Below are 26,609 nucleotides of genomic sequence, written 5' to 3'. Positions count from 1 at the left end.
TTTCAGTGCAGTACAGGAAGAACACAGTACATACCGTACTTGGACAGTCCAAGGTACAGGCCATGTGTATTCAGGCTGTATTTGTTACAGTATAAGAGATGTATACAGTGGTTACATTCGGGGTATAGCACCAATAATGCACAGCAACCATAATAATAGCACAACAACTATAAGTACTAATAGAAATAGGACTAATAATGATAATCAATAGCAGTGGATGTAATAGAGTGATAACAGAAATATCAGTAATAATAGCTGTAATATTAATAGAAATATGTATACATTAATAAATGGTACATTAATGGACATAAGGGGGAGATTTAACTCCTTAAATCTGAATTGTTTAAAAAAAAAAAAATGACGTAATAAGTAATAAGAAAAACATAACTTTGAAGTGATTAATGAATAATCATTCACATGCAAATAAACCACTCAATTACTCACTGTGTGATAATGTATTCATTTTCACCATTTGTACATTTTAATCATAACAAGTTCCAATAACAGAACAGAAATCTAAAAGCGTTGATGAAAACAGAACGGCATTGTAAAACTTCAATCTTTCTTCACATAAGAGTCGTGCAGAGAGGTACATTGATCTCCTTCTGTTGGTTGTTTTAAACAAGACTACATTTTGTGAAAGTCACATTTGAACAGAATTGTTCTTAATCTTTACATCAGAAGCGCTGGCTATTAAATATTTAAATGGAAACACAATAATCGACTGTGACCCTCAAAAAGAGGGTCACTGGAAGAACAACATGTTGAAACAACTGAAATGGATGAAATTGAAAGCTTTAGCTAAAAAAAACGAGGCATAAATACATGAACAACAACCAGCGTGTGTGCAGTGGAAATGTTATTAGCTACATCGCAAACAATGAAAATGATACTAATGATTCATGAATTAAAAAAAAACACAATTCATAAATAACACATCTCATTTGTGCAGTATTTTTTTTACAGATCAGACATTTTGGAGGACTGTAGAATAAACAAGATGCAGTTGTAATAAAAATATACATCAGAACTCTTGTGAATCGGCGTAACAAACGCTGTCACCAACACCACAGACAGAACAAAGTCATTGTTAAGTTATGTTGCTAATTTACAGTGGAATGATGTAGATGTTGCAGTATTTCACATTATTCTGTAGATAACATAGAATTTCCATCTTTTTAAAACATAAAAATGAAACTGTGAAGAAATATGTTTTCATATCAGGGATTTTCCTGGCTCAAAATGAGATGGAGGTGGTACCATCATCCTTACATCAGACCCTCTCAGGGCAGAACATTTTGTACATTTTAAAGTTAAATGCATCAATCTGGTGCACTTTGAAAGCAAAATGAAGAGATTAAATCTATTAAAAGATCTTGTGCTCTTGCAAACAATTTTGTGCTCTAGCAGTAGTGGACTGTAGGCTACTCAAGTACTGTACTTAAGTACAATTTTGAGGTACTTGTACTTTACTTGAGTATTTCTATTTTACGTATCTTTATAGCCCACTTCTACTCCACTACATCTCAGAGGGAAATGTTGTACTTTTTACTTCAATGATTTATTTATTTGACGATATTAGATACTAGCTATGTGCAGATTCAGTTACTTAATACTAATAAACTGCGGTGTATTATTAAGTAGTATATCATTATTACGCATATAAAGTAGTTAAAATGAGCACATTTACCAGCTGCAACACTGAATCGATGAACACATTAAGGCATCAATCATTATATTACAATGATAAACCATGATATATATTATTGTGAAATGGGCCATTCTGCAAAATGAGTAGGTTACTTTTACTTTTGGTACTTTAAGTATATATTTGATGCTAATACTTTTGTACTTCAGTAACATTTTGAATGTAGGGCATTTACTTGTTGCAGAGTATTTCTACACTGTGGTATTACTTTTACTGAAGTAAAAGATCTGAGAACATCTTCCATCACTGTACTCTAGGAAACAATTTAATCCTGAATGTGTTGGTTGTCTCACCCACAAAGCATCACGGTAAACGAGACAGGGCCAGTGTTTCAAGATGGGTGGGTTAACACTGAGGACAGTCCGCCCAGCTTAAGAGCCGTGCCCGGAGCAGGGGACCGTCCCTCCCCGCTGGGAGAGACGACACAGCGAGCCCTCATGGTACGTGTCCACTGCAGCGTTTTTTTTATCGCGAGGGGACGCGCAGCTTCCCAGCATTGAACCCTGCATATGCTTCAACTATTTGAAGCCTGCTCTGATAATGCCATTGAAAACATCTTGGACTGATGCAGATCAAGACACTCTTTTTTTTGTAATATTCACATGCCTCTGTAACTTTAAATACAGGTCCATTTGTTCCAGGGTTAACATTAATAAATGATGTGCTTTACTTCTTCAAAATGCATCGTCACATTTAACTCTGAAAGTGGACAAAATGTGTTTTTTGTGATCATTCTTTTTTATTGAGAAGGTATAGAGAAAAATGTTATATATCATTCATTTTATTCCTTTTATACATCCTCCTCCCCACATACACAGGTACATATACAAAACCATCATTCAAGGTCTAATGCAAAACCCTCTGTCCCCCCTCCCTTCCCAAGGGATATTAACTATATAAAAATACCCATCTAACCGAGTCGAGCGCTTTTTCCGCGTCTAATCCCACTATCAATGACTTAGTTTTATCCTTAGTTATTTGTTCTAGTATATGTAAAGTCCTTCTTATGTTGTCCAGAGTCTGTCGTTGTTGGATGAATCCAGTCTGGTCTAAATGGATAAGGTCAGGTAAGAGGTTTTCAAGTCTACGGGCTAGGATGGATGTAAAAAGTTTGTAGTCCGAGTTGAGAACACTGTCAGGTCGGTAGTTGCCGCATTCTTGTTTGTCTTTATCCTCCTTGGGAATGACTGAGATAATTGCCTCCCTCCAAGAGGGTGGGATTTCTCCTTTTTGTAAAATCCAGTTAAACGTTTTAAGTAATAACGGGGATAATTGTGGCTTCAAAGACTTGTACCACTCGGTGGTAAAACCATCAGAGTCTGGTGACTTTCCGTCCTTTAGCCTAGAGATGGCCACATCCAATTCTTTGGCGGAAATTGATCGTATTAAATTTTCATTTTCTGAGCTTGTAAGATTGGGTAGGTCTAACGAACTTAGAAAAGTGTCAATATGAGTCTCATTAGAAGCCTGGGGTTGAGAGTCATCAAGATAATTTCTAATGACGAGTTAGCCCACTGTTGTCTAGTCAAGGAGTGTGGTGGTTGCCATCTTAAGGCCAGCATTTTCTTGGCTGCAGTAAGACCAGCCCATAAAATACGTTTCTGTTGCAAAGACAGGTTTAGAGAGGAGTCATCAATTAATAGAAATAAAGTAGGTGAGAGTGGAATCCTAACTTCAAGAATGTCACTTAAGGTGAGAGATATTTGCTTCCAGAATTGAGACACATCATGGCACCTCCAGTACATATGCAAGAATGAACCCAGAGCACCAGATGGACACAGATCACAATTGGGAGATGTAATGATCTTCATAGAGTGACGCTTTCTAGGGGTGAGGTACATCCTGTGGGCACATTTATAGTGTATTAATTGATGATCTGGATTTTGAGATGTACCACACAAATTTTTCCACACCTTGTCTCAGGAAACCTCTTCATCATTTACATCGGTTAAGTCCCTACGCCATGCAGCTTCTACTGATAAAGGTTTGCAGAGGGTGTGTAGGGAGCGTTAATCCCCATGGTACACCACATGCCCGCATGGCTGATCTCAACTGCAAATAGAAAAAAAACGATGAACCCGGGAGATCATATTCGGCGCGTAAATCGTTAAAGGCTCGTAAGCCACTATCACCATACAGGTCCTTTAATATAGTAACTCCCCTGGTCTTCCATTGTGGGAATGAGAAAGGTATGTTACCGGAAAGAAGTGAGAAATTATTGAAAATTGGCGAGTGATTGTGCCATTTAAGATCTGCATGCGTCTGCTTTATTACAGTACGGTAAGTTACAAGTAGAAATGAAATTATAGGGCCTAAACGTAATTTGGCTTTTTTCAATGGTATGTTGGAATACACTAGGTCTTGTAGTCTATGGGGCAACGATAAATTTTCCTCAATTGGTCTCCAAGAGGCTAAAGAACTAGGATTGAGCCATGTAGAGAGAGGGCGTAACACAAAGGACCAGAAGTACCCCTTAAACCTGGTAGACCCAGCCCTCCCCTGTGTCTTGTCTCGCTGGTGAGTTGTGAATTTTAAACGAGGCCTCTTTCCTTTCCATATGAATTTGGAGATTAACGTGTGAAGTTTTTCCCAAAACCCAATAGGAGGAGCAAGAGTTATCATAGAAGAATAAAAATTAACACGAGGGAGTACATCCATTTTAACTATTGCTATTCGGGCTTGGAGTGAATTTGGGAGATTTACCCAGCGTTCAAAATCCTTCTCTAAGCAATTGTATATATTTTGAAAGTTTCGTAGTGCAATGGAAGACGTAGAATGGAAAATATCAACACCAAGATATCTGAAGCTCTTAACTATTGGTATATGGGAGGGCATGGGAGTTTGAGAAATAACAGAATTTAAATGCATCAATGCTGTCCAATTAATTTTATATCCCGATAGCAAGCTGAACGAATCGAAAGTGGAAAGCAAATGTGGTAAAGAAGAACCTGTGTTACCTAAGTAAAGAATGATATCATCAGCATACAATGATATCCGGTGACCAGTGTTACAAAAAGTGATGGGATGTACTAATGGATGTTGTCTGATTTTATGCGCCAATGGTTCAAGGGACAGAGCGAATAGAAAATGTGTTTAAAGCCAGTGGAAGAATAGGTTCGGTTCAGTTTAGTCTGCTTGCTGGAGATGTTTTGATTGAACCGTTTTAACTCACAGTACTTGGAGAACTATCATGATCAGGCTTGGGGAGTAATGGATAAGATACAAAAAAAACTAAAAGGAACTGTATCAACGAGGGAGCCGTCAGGTAGAGTATTAAATACTTGACAAATCTCCCTTTAAGGTACATTTTGAACAGATAAAAAAATGTGTGATTAATTTGCAATTAACTATAGACAGTCATGCGATTAAACGTGATTAAATATTTTAATCGATTGACAGCCCTAGTAATTAGTAATTGTATCGCATTACACTTTTAAAGTAACTCCCCTCCCCCGATCATGATACCAATAAGACGATATCGTGTTACCAACTGAAGCAGTCCTAAATTCAAACGTGGGCGAGCTGTCTATGCATTAATACTATCAACACAAGGCTTTAAAATACCTGCAATACATTGAATATCTGGAGAAATATATTAAAATCCGTAATCTGTAAAATCTCAAATTTCCCATAATGTACGCCCACGTTTTGTTGGGTGTATCAGCAAATAAACTTATTTCATTCACAGAAGAACTTTAACATTGAAATACTGAGACATGTAAAGCCCAGCAGGCACCAAAATGACCAGAGTTTATTTCTGTTTTTATGTCCCTTGTTCTTCAAGAAGCACTTTGTGAAAAATATTGCATATATTACACTAGATTTATTGCTATCTTTGTGCCAAGTTTTTTTTCCTCTCACCTGTTTTTTTCCCTCACTTCCCGCACGTCTGTAAGTCCTTTGGTCTCGCCGTTGTTTTCCTGTGTTTCTGTACAGTACGTGCTTTGCTCTTTACAACAGAAGAGGGAAGTGCTTCACAGTGAAGAGTCTTGTGGTCTGCTGGGGCAGAAGGAGCAGTGAATCCCCCCCGTCAGGTCAGTGATGGCTCCCTCTTTGACTAGGCTCTTCAGGAGTTCAGTCTCTCTGTCCACATTGTGTGAAGTCTCCTTCAGCATGGCGGTCATGGGCAGGTGGTCGTAGTAGTGCAGGGGCGCCCCCTGCTGGGACAAGTTGTAGCCAAAGCCTGCCAGGCTGACCTCGTCACACAGCAGGCTGGCTAGATTCAGTGCAGTGACGCCCATGGTAGGCACATTCTGCAGACAAAAACACAAAGACCCCCCGCACTATTATCAAGGAGGGAAATATTATTGGCATCACTTTTTTATTAACCAGAAAACCACCAGTAGTAGTCTTATTTTCTGAAATCGTATTTGTTGTTTATTGTGTTTTATTACATCCCTGTATTTTCTAATTATAATGATTTTGTACTTATAATTATAAACTTCCTAAATATCAAATTACACAATTTTGGTTTTATATTTTTCTATACATAAATAGATCATTAGTCCAGATCCTTCACAATAAGAATTTAGCATACACTATACTGAGTGATTGTTACTGAGTTTTGGAAATAAAAACTGTTAATGTGTACAGGAATCTGCAAATGTGTGTTCAGAATCTGCGTGTGCATAATCAGATTTGTAAATGTGTGAAAAGAATTCTCCAAATGTGAATTCAGATTTGCAAGTGTATTGAATAGGGCTGTCAATCAATTAAAATATTGAATCGTGATTAATCGCAAATGAATGCCCATTTTTTATCTGTTCAAATTGTACCTTAAAGGGAGATTTGTCAAGTATTTAATACTCTTATCAACATGGGAGTGGGCAAATATGCTGCTTCATGCAAATGTATGTGTATATTTATTATTGAAAATCAATTAACAACACAAAACAATAACAGATATTGTCCAGAAACCCTCACAGGTACTGCATTTAACATAAAATATATGCTCAAATCATAACATAGCAAACTGCAGCCCAACAGACAACAACAGCTGTCAGTGTGTCAGTGTGCTGACTTGACTATGACTTGCCCCAAACTGCATGTGATTATCATAAAGTGGGCATGTCTGTAAAGGGGAGACTCGTGGGTACCCATAGAACCCATTTACATTCACACATCTGGAGGTCAGAGGTCAAGGCACCCCTTTGAAAATGATCATGCCAATTTGTCTTCGCCAAAATGTAGTGTAAGTTTGGAGCGTCATTTAACTTCCTTTGTAACAAGCTAGTATGAGGTAGTAAGTAGGTACCAATGGATTCCTTAGGTTTTCTAGTTTCATATGATACCAGTATCTTCACTCTAAAATTGCAAGTTGCGTTAATGCGTTAAAATAAATTAGTGGTGTTGAAACGAATTTGCGTTAATGCGTTATTGGCGCGTTAACTTTGACAGTCCTAATACTGATATTTGTAAATGTGTAGACAAATCTGTAAATGTGTGCATAAATCTGTAAATGTGTAGAAGATCGCGAGCCGGCAGCAGAGCTCCGAGGCGCTGCGCATCCAGTGTGAACCTGACGTTATGGCTCAGGCTCTACGGTGCAGCTACGCCTCCCGCCTGTCTTGGTCTCGGCAGCAGCAGCGGCAGCAGTGTATAGCCTAGTAATCTGCCTGCTGTGCACTGAACTTGCATTTATTTTCACGGTGCCCAGTGATTTTAAGCGTGTCATTGCTGGGCTTCCTAGACATATAGTTATAGCCTACACACTGTGGCTTCATCACCGCTGCTAGACGCTCAAGAGAGGACTGGTATAAAAAGACTCTCAATTGAGAGTCTTTTTATACCAGTCCTCTCTTGAGCGTCTAGCAGCGGTGATGAAGCCACAGTGCTGCTAGACGCTCAAGAGAGGACTGGTATAAAAAGACTCTCAATTGAGAGTCTTTTTATACCAGTCCTCTCTTGAGCGTCTAGCAGCGGTGATGAAGCCACAGTGCTGCTAGACGCTCAAGAGACGACTGGTATAAAAAGACTCTCAATTGAGAGGCCTGCTGAGTTGTAACTAGTGATGTTACGTGCTGTGCCTAGGCTTCGGAGCGTGTATCGAGTAATCCAGGAAGTTTCCTGCGATGCGCGTATCGAGGCTTGTATCGTTTTAGACCAATGACGTCATTGATGACATCCGAAGCCTCGCTGCCCGGCCATACCATACCGCTGACTGGTTCATGAAGTGGTTCAGATCTTCACTGGTTCAACTAATGCCACTTTCCAGAAGTGACACAGAACACTAATATTACCCCTCCTGCCATTATTATATTATATTACACTACACTACAATACAATTATTGACCAAAGGATTGGTTTACACACATAAGATGCATTACTCACAAAACAATGACAGTTTATTACACATGTATCTTATATACTCATAATATACTTACTAAATAGACATTTTATTATATATGATATATATATAAATTGATTACATGGTAATAGATTTTTTTTCATTGTTTATAGTCATTCCCAACAGCCTTTACTGGCCTAAGATACATTATATCACAGATCTGTGTCCCCAGTAGACCACAACCAGCACTGCTCCCAGTAGAGCACTTACACTTACACACCAAAAACTGACAAACTGACAATAACCTCATATTTTCAGGTGGATTTTCATTTAATTCTCACTGTGCAATATCATTTTCCACTTGTGCAATTTTGTTAATAGTCTGTTTATTGTCAATGCTGTATATACTGCTCCTATTTTTATACTTCCTATCTTTATACTTGGTTCATATTTTGTTACACTTTGTTTAGCTCTTTTTTTACTGTATTAGCTGACGCATCTTGTTTTTTGCTGCTGTACACTGCAAATGTCCCCACTGCTGGACTAATAAAGGAACATCTTATCTTATCTCATCACATGGTTAAGATCATATCTGCCTGTTTTACACTCTTTGACCACCAGGTGGTTTAGTGAGCACATGAAGCCTCGAGCAATGAACACCTTTCCGAACCAATTTGCTGGAAAGCTTCAAAGCTTCATGAGGCTTCATCTCGCCATCACTAGTTGTCACTGATGATTTATATTTCCAGCTCTTGGATATACTGTAATAATAATAATAATAATATTTATGTATGATACATGTATCTAGCATTGTATCTAGAGTCACTTTACCATGGCTATTAGAACAAACACACAGACAGAAGTTTATTACCTGGTCGCTTCCCCACCAGCGTGGTCTGGGTGGAGGGTATTTCAGTAGATCCAAAGCAGACTCTCTGATGATATGCGGGTTTAGAAGTCTGAACCTCTGGGGCTCCAGAGGGATTTGATCTGGAACCTTCTGCCAGAAGAAGAGCCAGTCCCACAGTGGCTGCAACACAAAGCACAGCTGTGTCCTAACGCTGATCTTTCACACTGCAAGCTTTTATTTTTTCAATACAAATTATTATTTCTCAAGACTACAGATCAGCTTTTGAATCTTAATCACACAAAGGCTATATTCTGTGACGGCATTAAGAAGAACTACAAGAGGAGGAACAGGCCAACAGGAAAGAGGAGTGTTTACAGACTCAGAAGCCTCGTGAAGCTACTCAGCACTCAGAGACGGAGTAATGTCACATGGTCATCCAAAGTTTCACGTGTGAGTTTTGTTTACCAAACTATTTACTTAACATAACTAAGTTACTGTCTGAACTCTGTGTGCTTTGTTGATATGCAAACAGCAAACAAAGGAAGTGAAATATGTCCACATTTGACAGTTAACACTTCTTTATGTATATTATGCTAAGAAACTGTTTATATTTTGAGCTACATTTATATGATTTAAGAGGTTTTCTTTTTCTTAAAGTGGAAAAAGGAAGTACTCTGGTATCGATTTAGGACCATTTTAGAACGAGGGAAGAACATTTTCCTTGTTTGATAACATTGAAAGTGAAGTGAGGCTCTGCTGTCGGTCTCCTGACTCATTTAAAAAAAAAAAAAAAAAAACAGAGAGAAAAAAGAGAGAGATTGCGAGGGCGAGTAGTAACGTTAGAAGAGGGAGACACTAGGACGGTGCCGTGAATGAGAGAACGAAAAGTTATTTTCTGATTGTTTCACAGCGTTTATAAATAACCCTCAAACACTAAACAGATGATTTACTGTGGAGACAGACGCTCTTACTTTCACTGTCCTCCTCTGTCTTTCATTCATCACATCAGTAAATATCGTCGAAGTGAGACAAAGCATGTGTTTTATTTGAATCACGCGGCCACACTGAACTGCAGGCTGCAGAGTGTGATTACGGCTGTGACCACTAGCAGCCCTCGTCTCATGTCATGTTGCTTTTTCATACGTCAGTAGACTAATTTGCCTAATCTTCACAGGTCTTTATACGCAGACAACAGTGGGCTTTTCCTTGAAAAGTAGTTCCAGGGACTAAAAGTCCCGGAAACCTTCGGTGGAAACCCGGCTCGTGTGGCAAGATAAATGTTCCCTAAAACTTGGTGAAAACCCAGTTTTAAACAAGTTTCATCAGATCAATACAACACAGACGCACACAGCAGCACTACTCACCACAGTGAGCTTGTTGATCATAGCAGAGATCCAGCTGATGTCTACACCTTTATACACCACAGCTACATACAGAGTGTGTGGGTCTGTGTCGGTCCAGCGGAGCGGCGTGCCCTCTGGGTAACTCATCCTGATGCTGGTTCGATTTCCGACGTCGACAATGAACTCTCCCAGAGGACCGCTGTTCAACCTGAAGGAGGGAGACAGAGAGAGACGCTGAGTCATTGTTGGTTATTATACACAGTGGGAAGTGTCTGTGATGATAATGATAAAACTCAAAATTGGGATTGATGCAGTCATTTGTGTTTCTAACCTGATAACGGTGTCGAAGCGGTCGATGAGCGGGCCCAGCTCCAGGCCTCTGAGAATGCCTCCATTTCCCATGACCACACAGCGCCGACATTTATCCGATGTCTTTTCCGACTGGGGCACGGAGTCCGAGTCTGGCAGCTTTAAAGGAAAATTCACAGAGACAATCATTAGGTTTATACTCCGAAAAGTACTGTACTTACAGGAACATAGAGATGCACATTTGTTGTTGAAAGTAGGTTTGAATTTGATTATTATTTGAACCTTTCAGTAACCTAAACTATATTAGCTTAAACTACAGTTACATGCTCTTTTGGGCATGTTTTAGGCAGCTGTAAAACATGAACCCCGCCACCCAGGTTGGAATTGCATCGCCAGCAGACTGAATCCATATAATTTTGTTTGGGTCCGTTACAGCCTATTAAATACTTTAGCGTGGATTCAGTTTGATCTAGCATGTCTGACTGAGTGCGTTTCATTTAGGGTTGGGTGATTGGACGAATACATCGGCTATCGGCGATTGGCTGAGTAGCCAACATCGGCAGTTGTTTTGTTTTTTGGGGGAGATTTTTTGGTCAATGTTTGTCATTTTATTTTGCTAATTTAATGGTCCGCCTCCGAAGGATGAGAGCCGCTCAGCTGTTGCTCAACATGCTGAGATGACTCGGCATACTTTCAACTCAGTGAATTAAGGGTTTGTTTTTGACAAAGTTGGTGATTGTTGGAAAGACTAACCAAGACGGTTTTGGTGGGTTTTATTTTGTTTATATCCAGCTGATCTCACAGCTGAAACAATGGCGGGGGAGGGGGAAGGGGAAGGGGGAAAGGGGATGCGGGGCCACGCCGCACGCACACACACGCCTGTGCGAATAAAAGATTCAATTATTGCAAAAAAGTTTTTACTCTTGGCTGAGGTGGAATAGTTGGTGCATCGATAAAAGCAAAATGCGACAAAGTGCAATGGAAACAGACTTAGCAAATAAATGATAAAGTATATGAATCATATGACGTAAACGTCCACTGAAGAGACAGATTTTATAATAACAATGACAATCATAATCTTTATGAAAGACATCATTGGATTCTTAGTTTGAAAACTGTCTGAGGTAACCAACAGCTTTATATGGATAATTCAATTGCTGCTCTATGTCGACCCATATTGGTTTGTCCATTCTGTCAGAGAGAAGTGATCCTTACTGGGTTATCATGTAGGCTTCCTGCAGTATCTTTACTTTAGGAGGCCACAATCTTTCCTTTATTGGAGGGGCATGTAAAGCTTCATTCTGGATACATTCACTTATTATACCAGTAGTTTTTAATAAATGCTAGCAGGGATAATTAAGGACAACATCCACGTGTTGCACTTCTGGCCACATGCCAGACGTTGAGACAAGAGCAGGTGTTTTGCCTTCAGGTTCACATGTTTATCCCTGGCTGTGTTGTCAGTTGAACAACGTTTGCATGAAACCTCCCCTTATTGTTTTCATGTAACCTCAGGTAATACTGTGGAGGATATTATTTCAAAGGCCTGGGGGCCAGGTGTGGTGAGCCATCAAAGAATGAGAAGCTGCCTGAGTGTGACTCCAAAAGGCTTCATGTTGATATGACTGTGGATGTGTATAATGTTTTATTATCATTAGACCACGCTTTAGTGATTGTCTTATTTTTTCCGACGCTACACGCATGGGATTTAAAACGTTGTATAGGATGAAATAACCAGGGCTGTCAAAGTTAACGCGATAATAACGCGTTAACGCAAATTCGTTTTAACGTCACTAATTTCTTTAACGCATTAATGCAATCAATCTTTTGGAGGTTGTAGCGGACTCAGTTTTAAAGCTAGAGTGAAGATACTGGTATCAAATGAAATTAGAAAACCTGAAGAATACATTGGTACCAACCATGTCATACTAGCTTTCGAAGGAAGCTAAATAATGCTCCAAACTTGCACTATATTTTATCAAGGAAAAACTGATATGTGAATGAAAATACCCATTTATAGACTTGCCCACTTAATGATAATCACATGCAGTTTGCATATTTTTTTATGCTAAATGCAGTACCTGTGAGGGTTTCTGGATTTTTGTCATTGTTTTGTGTTGATAATTGATTTCCATACATTTGCATAAAGCAGCATATTTGCCCACTCCCATGTTGTTAAGAGAATTAAATACTTGACAAATCTCCCTTTAAAGTACATTTTGAACAGATTCAAAATGTGGACGACTATGGACAATCATGCGATTAATTACGATTAAATATTTTAATCTACTGACAGCCCTGGAAATAATAAATTCATCTTAAATCCAATTCTAGTTAACTCAACAGTGAAAGCTTACTGTCAAAGAGGTGGACATCACTGATTCTCTGCACCTTGTAAGACTAAATGTATGATTGACTAGTTCCCATGTGACCAAGTGTAGCAGGCCCTATCACAGTTTGACCTTCACTGATTAGCCTCACAGCTACGCTTCATTATCTACATGTCATTCCATCCAAAGGTACGGCTGCAATGTTCTGACCCTTTACTGTTTGAACCTGCCAGTTCCTACTAGAATGTCAACCGACAACACTCTATGGCAAACCGTATATATCTACAAGTGGATTATGACTGATAACAACCAGATACAGATATCTATTAATAGCATTAGACTATCTAGACTAACTTTGAGAAATTGAAACTATCTTAAACTGAAATATGGCAAAACTATATTGAAGATAGCTTGAGTTTAAAGTTCACCCCAAAATCAAAAGTACATATTGTTCCTCTTCAATCTAGATTGTTTCGGTGTGAGTTGCCGACTGTTGTGAGATATCGGCCGTAGGGATGTCTGCCTTCTCTCCAATATAATGGAACTAGATGGCACTCTGCTTGTGGTGCTCAAAGCGCCAAAAAAAATACATTAGATAAACTCAACAGCAATGTCTCTTTCCAGAAATCATGACCCGGTAACTGGAGATAATCCACAGACCTTGTTGTGAGCGGTTTCATGTAGGAACTATTTTCTTTCTACCAAACTACAGCCAACAACCGTATCACCGCGCAAAAGGAAGCGTGCATCTACTCATGAACGAGAAGCTTGTGCTTGTGACAATTAATGTAAACATTAATGCAGGCCTCCTCGGCTGAGCAGTAACGTTAGCTAGCTCATGGTGCTAGGTGAGCTAGCAGTAACGTTAGCTAGCTCATGGTGCTAGGTGAGCTAGCAGTAACGTTAGCTAGCTCATGGTGCTAGGTGAGCTAGCTGTAACGGTAGCTAGCTCAGAGGTTATATCGAGTATAGATGTAAGCTTCCTTCTGCGCACTGATATGGAATTTGGAGCGGTAAATTTGGATTTGCAGATATCTTGAATTATCAGTAGTACTTGTCGAATTGTATCATTCGTTTTAACAGCACTAATTTCTTTAATGAAGTAACGCAACTTGTGATTTTTAGGTTGTAGCGGGCTCAGTTTAGTTCAGTTTAGTTTAATTTAAAGCTAGAGTGAAGATACTGGCAGCATATGAAACTAGACAACCTAAGTGTTAAATCACAAGTCCCTAACCCACCTGCAGGCATGGTATAGAATGCACACTTGACTAAACCACTCCCCCGTAGGTTATATAAGTCTGCCCTCCAGGCCTGAACCCTCCCTTTTCCCTCCAAACAATTCCAGGCAGAACAAAGAGAGAGTGATGTGAGTTTAATGTGGCTTTTGTGCCTTTATAATTTATTTGGTTGAAATGAGATATATATTGTTTGAAAGTTAATAGATTGTTTTGTGTTATGTTAGATACCTGAGTTTAATATGTGAAGGAGAAAAGGCAAATTCCAGATTGTGGATGCATAAAGATGTAAGTTAAAATGAATTGACTTATTAATTGTAATCTGTATTATATCTATGAGATTTATAATATCATCTGTTAATGTCTTTTCTTAATAGAAAAAATCATCCACCAACTGCCATCCAACTTCACACCTTGACTTTAATAAATTGTTGGAACGGCTCCCTGGATCCTGTGTTTAAATGTGCACCACATCAGATGTTTTATGAACCAACACCACCACAAGCAACATAGCTTCTTCACTAAGGAATCCATTGGTACCAATCATGTCATACTAGCTTGTCACGAAAGAGGCTAAATAACGCTCCAAATTTACGCTAAAGTTTGGCGAGGAAAAACTGTCATGGCCATTTTCAAAGGGTTCCCTTCACCTCTGACCTCAAGATATGTGAATGAAAATGGGTTCTATGGGTACCCACGAGTCTCCCCTTTACAGACATGCTCATTTTATGATAATCACATGCAGTTTGGGGGCAAGTCATAGTCAAGTCAGCACACTGACACACTGACAGCTGTTGACAATTACAAATACTTGGGAATTTCGATGGACAAAAGTCAAAATTTGAAACGCTATATTGACCATCTTGCAAAGAAATTAAGATTCACAGTGAGTTTTCTGTACAGGCTAAAGTCCTGTTTTTCCATGGCATCAAGAAAACGCTTAGTTGCTGGCCTTTTCTTGACTCTGGTGACTGGTGACTGGAGACTGACTATGGTGATACTATTTACAGGTTTGCCTCACCGTCCACCTTGTCCAAACTCAGCCCTGGGGTATGTCACTAATTCTGGCTTCAGGACCCATCATTGTACCGTATACAGCAGGTATATCGATGGTCATCCCTCACTCTGAGGAGGTTACAGCACTGGTACATTTGAGTCTGTAAAATAATCTCTGGCAAACTTCCTACTCACTTAAGCCGGAAGTTTGTAATTCCCCAAAACAGTTATAATCTAAGGTCACATAAATGGCTTCAGTTTAAAGTTCCATCAATCAGTACAGATGCTGGCAAAACAAGCCTGATCCACTATGGTCCTGGAATGGTCTGCAGGCCAAGCTTAAACTTGAGACCCGTATCTCTTTAAATGATTTTAAACATAGAATAAAGGAAGTGGTCACTGCTAGCTGCAGTTGTTTCAATTAAATAAGAAACACATAACCAACATGCTGCACTGTATGATGATGTAATGTATTTTGTCGTACCTATTGTTGCTGTCGTGATTCAACGTTGTCTTGTTATGTATTGGATGCTGCTATTTGCCCCTGTCTTGGCTAGGTCTCACTTATAAAAGAGGTTTTAATCATAAATCATAAATCATAAATAAAGGTTATAGATATGACACACTGACAGCTGTTGTTGCCTGTTGGACTTGAGTTTGCCATGTTATGATTTGAGCATATTTTGATGCTATATGCAGTACCTGTGAGGGTTTCTGGACAATATTTGTCATTGTTTTGTGTTGATAATTGATTTCCAATAATAAATTTATACATACATTTGCATAAACCAACATATTTGCCCACTCCCATGTTGATAAGAGTATTAAACACTTGACAAATCTCCCTTTAAGGTTCATTTTGAACGGATTAAAAATGAGCGATTAATTTGCGATTAATCGGTACCAACCATGGACAATCGTTTGACAGTCCTAATAATAAGTCAAACTACATTAGTTCTAGAGCTGAACAGTTGAACCAACAGCTGTGGTGTGCTACTGTACTATATTTGCATGTGATATGTGGCAGAGATTAGGCTCTTCATTAGGAACATACAAGGTGCCATTAACTGAATATAGATAAACTATAAAGGATCAAATGCTAACTAGATTAGACAAAAATAAAGGAAGGAAAGAAGTTGCATGCACCTGCTTCAGCAGGTCCTCCACTTTTCCCTGAAGACTTCTGAACCCAAATGGTGGTGGATACAGGAAGAGGCCATCAGGGAGCGGCACGTCCTTCCACAGGAAGGGCTGGGTTGTTTGACTGGAGGCAGGGAGTCGAGCTAACAAGCTGTGCCTGGTGTTGCTGGGACGACACTGACTCTCCAGAACTCTGGTCACGTGCTCATTCACCTGCTGCAAGTAAAATACAGGTTATGAACACAGAATGTCCCCAGGGACGATCATTACGTTAGCAGAACCTGTTTCACAACAATTATGTTAAGTTCACAGTTTGTGTGTGTCGTCCATGTTAGTAGTACAGTTCAGTCTCTTCTGTAAAATTCCATGGCATCCTGCTTAGCTGCATCAGCAGCCAAACAGAGTATAAATACTGGTATTGAGGGTTTTATCGATATTACAAAGAACCGTCAGCAGTGCTCAGTGCAGGTAACATGGCAGCTTGTTTCATAGCGTGTGGAAGAACTGTGACACAGCTCGAAACTATTTTAGTATTTTAGGTTGGTCTTTGTCATTGCTTTTCATATCACCACCAGAAAGCAGTAACAACTTAAAAGCAGTTTAAGGGCGCTTTCACAGCCATAGTCCGTTGGGCTAGTCTGAATCAGAGTGACATTGATACTTTTGGTTCGTTTTCTATTTAGTCTGGTTCGGTTTCACAGTGCACAAATTAATGCGGACCAAATCAAAAAAAAAATTGTTGAGGGGGCGTGTCAGAAGGAGCAGGGCTGACGTTTTTTCACTTTGACTCAGCACTGAGCTACTGTGCAGACGAATCCCCTCTCCTCCAGTAAACATCATACTATATATATATATATAATTTATATATATATATATAGTATGATTCTCAAAGCGGGGTCCGGGGACCCCCAGGGGGTCCGCAGAATAATTTTCTATAAATTACTAAATTGTGCTGTATCATTAAAATCTGCATATCTACAAACTGGGATCATTTGCGCCAACAAAGAAGCATATTGTGTCCATTACTCCCACCCACGTTAGCTTTGGGCCAATAGAAACTCTGATTTCTATGTATATAGTATGATCTCACTGCAACTGACTGTTTCCAAGCGAACCCTAGTGCAGTTGTTCTGGCCCAACATACCGTAACAGAGTTTGATTAAAACAGACTAAATGCTGGAGCATTGTGTTCTGTCCCACAGACAGGGCTGAGTATCATTCCTACCAGATACTAAGAATCTGAATTCTTAGTATCTGTCCTTAGTCCTTTCATAGGAAAGGATGTTGAGTCAAAAAAGAACCTCTCAACGTCAATCTGCGGCCGTCTGTAACCACTTCCGAAAGCGATTTTCTGCTAAGTGTTGAGGCAGGTACAACTATTTATGATATTACTGTTGCACTGTGACGACATACAGTTAGAAGAACACACCAATTTATTGCTATTCTTTGTTTATTTGCCACACAGTATATGAACATATAGAAACCACGGTGTTGAAATTAGCAACTGTTGTCCCTTCCGACATGGAGGACAACTAGAGGCTTTCCGAAACGTTCTCTGAAAAGTGTCTTTATACCTGAGTGTCAATACCAATCAACAAAACCTTTTTCCCAATTTGACTAAATAACTTCTCGTAAATGGATACATAAATAAATGTAATATCATATCATAGAATAGGTGAACAAAAGTAATTAGAAACCCGACAGCTGCAGACAAATCATCAATCATTCACTCGAATAAATAAAATATGTTGTAAAATATTTGTGATTTAATTAGGTCCCTCGAAAAAATAATTTCTACTTTGAGAATATGTGCTCACAGCCTAATGCGCAACCATCTGTAGCTATTACGAGCACCAGAAACTTGAAGCTGAGTTTGGAGATATTTGCGTGCCTCAGTCATGACCTGTCCTTCCCTGATTCGTCAAGCCCCATCACGTGAACCTTTTTACGGAAGAAAACAAAAGACAACAGCATCGACCACCAGTGGTTAATTGTTATCTACGCTAGCAGCTGCTGTGCAGTTAAATTCTGCATTTTATAATGTTACTACTGCCTGCATGTGCAGGAGGCAAGCTATTATTTGAGGGCTTTGCATCAAGTCCCGTGTCCAGCGCTGCTTCCTGTTTACACCGGCACGCGCATGCCCAGTGCACGTCAATGGTCATGTGATATGCGTTTTCAGGCGTGGTAGTATGGATGAAGATTAATTCTGAAACGGCCCTAAGACGCTCGACAGAGATCATGTATTAGTGTGGATGTAGCCTGCCCCTCACCTTTTTATGTGCATGGCTGACGTGCAAATCCAGAGGTTTGCTTGTCCCCGTCTCAATCAGTGGTAGACGAGAGACCATCACCAAACACAGGAAGCCTAAAACCACACACAGTACTAACACACACCTGGACACACACACACACAAACAGACAGAACAAGATGGAGAGAGGGGAAGGGGAATGGTTTCTGTTAGAGTATGATACATTGTGTTTAAAAGCCATAAAGCCACCAGCCCAAGAGTTGACTCAGCTGCTGGAGGAGATAAGCTGAAAAAACAGAACACATTTGTAAAAATGTGCATGTTACGTGCAGAAAGCCAATGCCATCAATGACAACACTTATGTCAATCTCTCGAGGAAACATCTGTTTCAAGGCAGAGGCTACTAAACTAGCCCACTGCAGCAAAACCACAAACGACTGTGGTTTCACAGATGGAGATGGTGTGCAGAGATGTAGAGAGTTACATGGCCAGCCTGCTGTAACAGATTATTGATTCAGTGAATAGTGACATATTCATTTTCCATGTGTGAAACATTAAAAGCTAGGGTTGGTAATCTTGAGAAACACAAGTCGGGATGTAATGAAAATTTCAACAAATATTACAAAAAAAATTATTTGGAGAAGATAACCAACTCTAGCTTTAAGATCTTCGAGTTTGAGGAAGGAAACTAGATAAGTGATTTTTTTTAACATCGACATCAAGAGAGGCCTCCTCAAACCCCCAAATTCCTAAGCTTACTTTTTATGTTTTGAAACTCAAATGTGATAGGTGAGTTTCATACCATCGACAGACAATCTACAAAGCTTTGCTGCTTCAAAAAGGCAGCCCGACACTCTCAACTAACTGCTTTTATTTACCAGCCGAACTATATGCCTGGGAGTGTACAGCATTCCCCACACCCATCTACGAGCTCCTCACATTTTCGTGACTGCATCTTGTACGGTTGTGACGCTATCGTTGTGACAAAATCTGTCCACAGACAGAAATATGAACACCTGGCAAAGTACTCAAAACTGCCTCTGTGGCAGGTCCTGCTACAGTAGGTGTCTCCAGGACCACATTTTACCAGGATGACACACACCCAGACTCAAAAGGTGAAAACTACATGCTGTCACAGCTGGTAATTATGAAGGGGTGAAATTCCTTCTGTAAACACTAACCCTATTATTATTATTATTATTATTAACCTTGCCAAATGATGTCTCACAGTCCACTCCTGTCTCATTTATAGTGCTGTGATGTTACTGTCATGATCTAATCTCTTAGCGAGGTAACTTCAGGGTTAAACCTTCAGGGTTTTCAGTCCTACGACGGTGGTTCACTTCTTACCGGGGTAGATCGCCATGGTAACTGATGCTGAACATCTAACCTGCTCCGGAGCAGGTTATGTTTCAGATAACTCGTATAAAAGCACCGACCACTGACCAATCACAGCTCTGTGCGCGGATCGTATGATATTACACAAATACGAAGAAGTTACAATCATAATCCAGACTAAAATCAACACAGTTTAAACTGATAAATGCAGGAAGGACAGCTGGCTGTATGCTGAGGGTGTTTACCGCTTTGAACTATGTTTTTATATTTGCTCTCAAGTCCGTTTTCACACCGGCGGAGTCGGGGACGCAGCTGAAAGAAAGCTGAAATAGTCAGACACGCCATAAACTTACTGAAGGGGCGTAATGAAGTCTAATCTATTCATCCATTCTATCCTGAAAGCTTTTTATAATATCACTGCCCCATCTAGAGGTATCTATCTGACTTTTGAGGAATTTTGTTAAATTAATGTCTGTTAATTTAAGCATTCACACGTCTGCAAATTTGTTCTTTTACCAGCTGTCCTTCCTGCATTCGGCAGCTTCAACTGTGTTGCTATTAGTCTGGATTATGTGTTTAACTTCTCCGCGTTTGTCTCATATTATAGTTTGCTCTTGGTTTGTAAAATATTCCGCTCTGCTGACAGTAGACTTGTCCATGTTTGTGATTGATCAGATGCTGAAAACACTGCCCCTTTCATGAGTACAGCGTGGTGGTCAGCTGTAAGAGTCCACAGCCTGAAATAATGAAATGACCCATTCAGTCAAAAACCCTCTCACTCAATGATTTATAGAGTGGGGCTGCTGTTTATTCTGCACTATGCTGCTTGCCACATACCCAGGAAACATGCAGATGATGTAGCAGGTGCACATTAACCACAGACCTCTGCCGAAGTGACTCTGTTGCAGATAATTCTCCGCATGGTGCGAGATGATCACTACGCGTGCATCATTGAGTCATGTTGAGACACAGGAAATCCTGGTCCTGCAGAATCCTTCTCATAGGCCACCGAAATCAATATTTCAATATTATTTAGAAGTGCAAAACACGCTTCATGACTTTTGCACAACTGAAGACTTCATATACAGCGTGTCACCACCACTCAAAGGCAGTAAATGATTAGTTGTTTCAAACTAAAAGCATGGCTGTCCCACTAACCCCTTCAGCTCTATTCATTCCAGCAGAAAACCGGTGATTTCTAGACGAAAGCAAAAGTTACGACATGTTATTGGCAGTGTTGGAAATGAACTTTTTTGTCCACCTGCCACTATTGCTGGTGGATTCCAAAAAACTACCAGCCACTCAATAGATTACCATTGTTTTTTGGCTGGTGAGTGGAGCAAATCTGGCAGCCACTTGCATATTTTACCAGCATTTGGCTGGTGGATGGTGCTAATTTCCAACCCTGGTTGTTGGTCAGTGTAGTGATGAGTAAAGCTTTCTAGAACACGTAGCGGTATGCTCATTGTTCTTACAGAAACAAAGCTCTTAATCTTAACAGCACCATAAATTATATTTATATAAATATACATAATAATGAAGGCGGTGGGAGATGAGGAGAGACCAGTGTGTACTTTATGTCTGAAAACTCTGGCAGCTGACGGTATGAGTCCCAACAAATTAAGAAGACATTTAGAAACAGTACATCCCAGTCACTTCAATAAAAAAAGGTGGTTTGATAAAGTTTAATCCTCATCCTATCAACCTATTTAACATACTAGGACTACTGACTGAATAAACTGAAAAGTTTACAAGTGTATTGGACTGATCTAAGATCAACTGTAGGACTGTAGGGGATTTTTTAGCACAGTAACTGCATAACGGATCTCAAGTGTGATTGCCGTGGCACTTCCAGTCCTTCCTGCTTCACAAAGCAACATTTAAAGAAGGCCTTCAAATGAGAAAGCATTGGTGTGTGTAACAATGAGCTGATTGTTAAAGCAGTTAAAGCATTGCAAGACTTCCATATCCTGTCCCCGTTAGTAAAGCCTTTATTCCTGTGGGGCAAATTCTGGTAGCCCTGTTACAGTGGAAAGCACTGTTGCTCCGTCTGGCCTGGTAGAAAAAAAACCTTATTGGTTATTCAACTCCACATCACCATGCACATATACATTATTTATTCATCTGCACTCGTCTTTCCTTAACCACATTTACTCTCTTAAAGCCTTCTCTGGTTTTGCAACACAGAAACAAGATAACAAGTAGGTAGATAAGAATAGAGCACTGCAACGTTTTAGGAAATGAAAGAGAAAAAGCATTGGTTCCCTTCCTTTCTTGAGCGCTGTCTACAACTCCACTCCAACTAAAAATAACAGTGGCCTGGTTGAGAAACGGATTGCATTTTGAATGCAGTGGAGCAGATTTTAGTTCAAGGAAGAATTATTGATAAATCAAACGAGAGAGCAGAAAAAAAACGTTGTGTCTGCACCACTTCAACAGCAGATAAAACCATTGAGTTGAGGCTTTTTTTTTTAGCTTGTGCTTCAGAGGTTGCCTGCCCTCATTCTTCCTGCCATTGTGTGGGCACAGATGGAGATATCCCAACAAACCCGCTAGGCAACCATACCTTCCAGCAGCCTACGGTTTAAGAGGTATGACAAACAGGTTCCACAGAGTGAGATAGATCATTCTTTTATCTTGCACTTTCAGAGTTGAGTTACATATTGTTGCTGCGTGAAACTTAACTGCCACATCTGTGTTTATACTGTATATTTGTGTTTTTTAAATGTTAAAATTGCCTTTAAAAAGTAACTGAAAGCTGCCTGCACTGATAACAAAGTGGGCATAAATAAAACTGGCTATTTTTAACTATACCTGGCAGCCCCTCTTATCTTATTTTGTCCGACTGTCCGTATGATTAAGGCCACCTGTACTTTGTATTTTTGTAGCATATGTTTTAATTTCATTTGGACGTAGTGTATTTGGGCAGACTAATGGACTCATGGCATATAACATGTATTTCTCTCAATCAGCTAAATTGTATGAAATCATAAAGTTTGATTTATGTAAACAGAAATGACCACTAATAGTTAAATTGTCCATTTGTACATGGTAAAGTTTATCAGCCTATTTTATCTGTGGTTGGGGATTTATCCAATAATTGTCATTACTGTCGAAGTCTACCTTATTTTTTTATTTTCTTTTAATTTATTTTTTTATCTTATTTTCTTTCTTTTTTTAAAAATGCAATTTAACTTTGTTTTTTGTTCTTTAGGCAAGGCAAGGCAAGGCAGCTTTATTTGTATAGCACATTTCAGCAACAGGGCAATTCAAAGTGCTTTACATAATAAATCACCCATTGCTGATCCTTTTTGCATCAGCAATGGGTGAGGGTTGGGTGAGAATCTTTTCCGTATAAATTATTACGGAAAAGAAAAAAAAATGGCGATGACTATAAATCACACCGGCGTTCTCCTTTAAGTCCTTTAGAACAGTGCAGAGCAAAGTTGGCCGTGTCTACCTAACCACCATGGTTCAGTGAGAACAGAAGCAGTCTTTGTGCTGTGTTATGTGAACATCACTTGTGTGCCGCCCAGCGTTTAGGGAGCCTCATGTTGCTCTCATTCACGGTGGAATCTGGGAACTCCTCTGGTATCTGTGAGGAAGGGTGATGCCCCCGGGCTCTCAGGGATCTGGTCCTGGACACAGAGATAGTCACACACAAGTCTATTAGCCACATTAGTGAACAATGCATTATGGGTTACTTAACCAGCAGCTGCACCTCTATGAATAAGTTATTTTGTGATACTATAAAGCTCAGTGATTGCATGCAACAGCTGTTAGAGGTAATATTGGCAGTTATGTCACAGCAGTGTAACTTATAATGGTGGGACACACAAACTGGCGTTTTGGGGATCGTAAACACTATTGACAAGCCAACTATGACAGTTCCCTTTTTTATTTTTAAATTCTTTGCAACGGGAGTATATACTGCAAATATTTTGTACCATAGCAACCAGACGCAACCAATGTGTTTGTGTCTGGGAAAAAAACAAAAACGCTTCCTCTCATTGCACTTCTGTGTTCTGCATTTAACAAGTCTTTCATTAGTTTTAAAATCAGGATAAATTAAGTAATGTGCAAAAAAAAAGGCAATAATACCGCATAACGCACTGTTGAGCCAGCCATTATCACTGCAGGGGAAAGTCCTTCACCGAGACAGCCCTAGATCCTACTATAACATATTGTATTGTAATGGAATGTTATTTTGGTCTAGCCAATGCCTGCACATTATCATAATGGACAACTGTGAAAAAGATATTTGAATCTATAACTTAAATGTACATTACAATAGTCTGTTACAAGTAAAAGTCATGTAAAATTGTATTTATGGGAAGGTATAGGCTACACGTATTAAAATAGTACAATTTACTTGAAGTATCAAAAGGAAGTACTCATTGTGTAAAATATTATATAATTGTTTTATTATTGGATTATTATACATTAACATGCAAGCCACCTTTAAAGGGGAACGCCACCTAAATTAAGAATTCCAATATGTTATTTCCATGGCCTGGGACAGTTCAATCGATATGTGTGAAGTAAGTAAGTCTCAAACTTGTGATGTCATAGGGTATAAAGTTTGGAGTTGCTCCATAGACAATGAATAGGAGACTTTGTGGACCCACAGAAGGTTTGTTTTCTTTTTTATACCCAAATGAACTTCATTCAATTGTAGTTGTGAAACACAAAATGTCCCCATATACTCAGAACATTCCCCTGCGTGCTCTCAGTGTCATCTGTACCTCTCCCCATTCACTGTCTATGGAGCGGTTTCGCACTTTATACCCTATGACATCACAAGTTTGAGTTTTAGCTCTCTAGTTTTGGGATTTGGGGGAGAGTTGTTCATGTTGACTAATATTTGTTGGACTGTCTTTGACCATAGGAAGAACATGTATGAATTTTGAAAATGTTGTCGTTCACCTTTAATGTCGATGTAGCATGGCCGAGGTGGAATTTATAGCATTAATCATCAGTTATAAGTGGTTCATCTGTGTTGTATGTAAAATGTGGTGACGCCATCTCTCAGGTGTAGAGAAGGGAAAGGTTTCTCTCTAAAATGTAGTGAACTACAGAAAGAAGCAGCATAAATTAAAAATGTTAAAGTACAAGTACAGTAAAGGTACCTAAACATGTTCTTAAGTACTTGAGTAAATGTATCTACCACTGCCAATGGGTCAATATAGCTTTTACTAACTTTACTACGGGTTTATACAAACTGTAATATATTAACACCAATACTGGAAGACATGGTCTTGTTTTTGAATTGTAATACAAAATCAAATTTTATTAACAATGCTATTAAGCTTTTGTGTCTTTTTGGTAAATACCATATAGATAACACTTATTTTGTGTTGAATTGCAATACCTCTTTGACTCTGTCTCCAACATCACTACAAACAACAAAAGCTATTTTGACATCCCAAATATACAAAAAAATTGTTTTGTAAAGAAAATATTAACAAATGAACTACATACATTTAAAATATCTAGTCATTTCCCTTGTACTAAATGTCATCATGTCGCTTATTTTTATTTATTATATGTTTTTATTTCAATTTTATGTAATTTAATTTGATCTCTTTTCTGTCTTTAGTCTCATGTTGTCCATGTCATATATTGATGATTTATAAGTTACGATGTAAAATCTTCATTTTTCTTGTTCCATGTAAACTGTATAGTTGAAAGAATTCAATAATAAAAAACAACTTTATTAGCTCACTTACTGCCAAGACAACCAGCCTCCACCTCTCTACATTCACAAGTATAGAGCCAGCTTGTTAACCTGGTTATTAGAAGAGAACAGCTGCTACTACTTAATGTTTCTGGCAGTTTCGGCACAACAGCTCAAGTTAACGTTGTATTATGTTTAAAGTAATGTAATTAGCTGCTGTGTTAACGTTTTATTATGGTTAAAGTAATGTAATTAGCTGCTGTGTTAACGTTTTATTATGGTTAAAGTAATGTAATTAGCTGCTGTGTTAACGTTTTATTATGGTTAAAGTAATGTAATTAGCTGCTGTGTTAACGTTTTATTATGGTTAAAGTAATGTAATTAGCTGCTGTGTTAACGTTTTATTATGGTTAAAGTAATGTAATTAGCTGCTGTGTTAACGTTTTATTATGGTTAAAGTAATGTAATTAGCAGCTGTGTTAACATTAAGGCCAGAGTGTTAGGTCGACCCCTGGCTGGTGTCCGCGGCACAGTGAAGCATCTCGGGATATGAGATGTCATAATGCGCATTTAGCTGCATGGACTTATAACCGTCGCTCGGCACCTGCTGAATAAAACACTGCCTTTCTGACATGTCTGTTCTTCATTGGTCCATAGTTTTAAGAATAATAAGTCTGTTGGATGTGAAAGACCGTCACGGGTCGGAGCTTTGGGGTTCACCAGACCAGACCAGACCCAGACCCAGACCACCCAGGGACGAGACGAGGTCTGGTAGCAGCAGGACAATGAATACTAGTGAATATATGCAGCTGAAGCAGCAGCTACCATTAGATACACCATTAGCTACTGTAGGTTAATATAGTTCCCTGGTAGTGCTGTTCACAGGGAGACGGAGGGTAACCGTTGTGCTGCTGCAGCGGACTAAACGGTGAGCCATGGTAACCTCAACACACTCCTTTAAACTGCTATCTCTTCTCTGTTATTTATTGAATTAATGACTCACCCTTCCATGGATTCCACCGTTTCGCCATAACGAGTCCTTTAGACAGAATAATGCTCAGCTATTTATCCCGTGCCTGTGTGTCTGTGTGTCATCCCAGCGTTACTTCTTCAGCCTCCTTTCAGACGGAGAGCCAATCAGAGGC

The 26,609-nt window shown here is 39.3% G+C and overlaps 1 protein-coding gene and 1 long non-coding RNA gene across 4 annotated transcripts; one reads left to right on the top strand and one right to left on the bottom strand.

Annotated features, from left to right (window-relative positions):
• Positions 1-451: 451 nt before the first annotated feature.
• Positions 452-26,609, bottom strand: st3gal5 (ST3 beta-galactoside alpha-2,3-sialyltransferase 5). 3 transcript variants are annotated; one of them, XR_012595517.1, is made up of 9 exons: positions 26,468-26,609; positions 23,309-23,425; positions 18,471-18,594; positions 16,204-16,413; positions 10,519-10,655; positions 10,209-10,395; positions 8,866-9,024; positions 5,570-5,961; positions 3,431-3,550 (listed from the first exon to the last, which is right to left on the bottom strand). XR_012595517.1 is itself a non-coding variant. In XM_074647748.1 (8 exons), exons 1-8 carry the CDS (start codon positions 26,473-26,475, stop codon positions 5,683-5,685), a joined length of 1,221 nt encoding a protein of 406 aa, XP_074503849.1. In that variant the 5' UTR covers positions 26,476-26,609; the 3' UTR covers positions 452-5,682. The 3 variants fall into 3 exon arrangements, 1 of the variants encoding a protein (XP_074503849.1); XR_012595516.1 differs by lacking the exon at positions 3,431-3,550 and adding an exon at positions 3,626-3,760; XM_074647748.1 differs by having other exon boundaries at positions 452-5,961.
• Positions 14,118-14,567, top strand: LOC141774934 (uncharacterized). Its single transcript, XR_012595520.1, has 3 exons — positions 14,118-14,192; positions 14,289-14,349; positions 14,439-14,567. It is a non-coding gene; the product is annotated as an uncharacterized LOC141774934 (long non-coding RNA).

Source organism: Sebastes fasciatus, chromosome 10 (genome assembly GCF_043250625.1).
Source record: "Sebastes fasciatus isolate fSebFas1 chromosome 10, fSebFas1.pri, whole genome shotgun sequence".
In the NCBI taxonomy this organism is placed as follows: Eukaryota; Metazoa; Chordata; class Actinopteri; order Perciformes; family Sebastidae; genus Sebastes; species Sebastes fasciatus.
This window is presented reverse-complemented; position numbering and strand designations above follow the sequence as displayed.

Coding starts and splice junctions, on each gene's coding strand:
- st3gal5 (XM_074647748.1), bottom strand. Junction 18,595..23,308: donor AAACGCTGGGCGGCACACAA/GTGATGTTCACA, acceptor GTGTGTGTCCAG/GTGTGTGTTAGTACTGTGTG. Junction 16,414..18,470: donor TCAGCCATGCACATAAAAAG/GTGAGGGGCAGG, acceptor TTTTACTTGCAG/CAGGTGAATGAGCACGTGAC.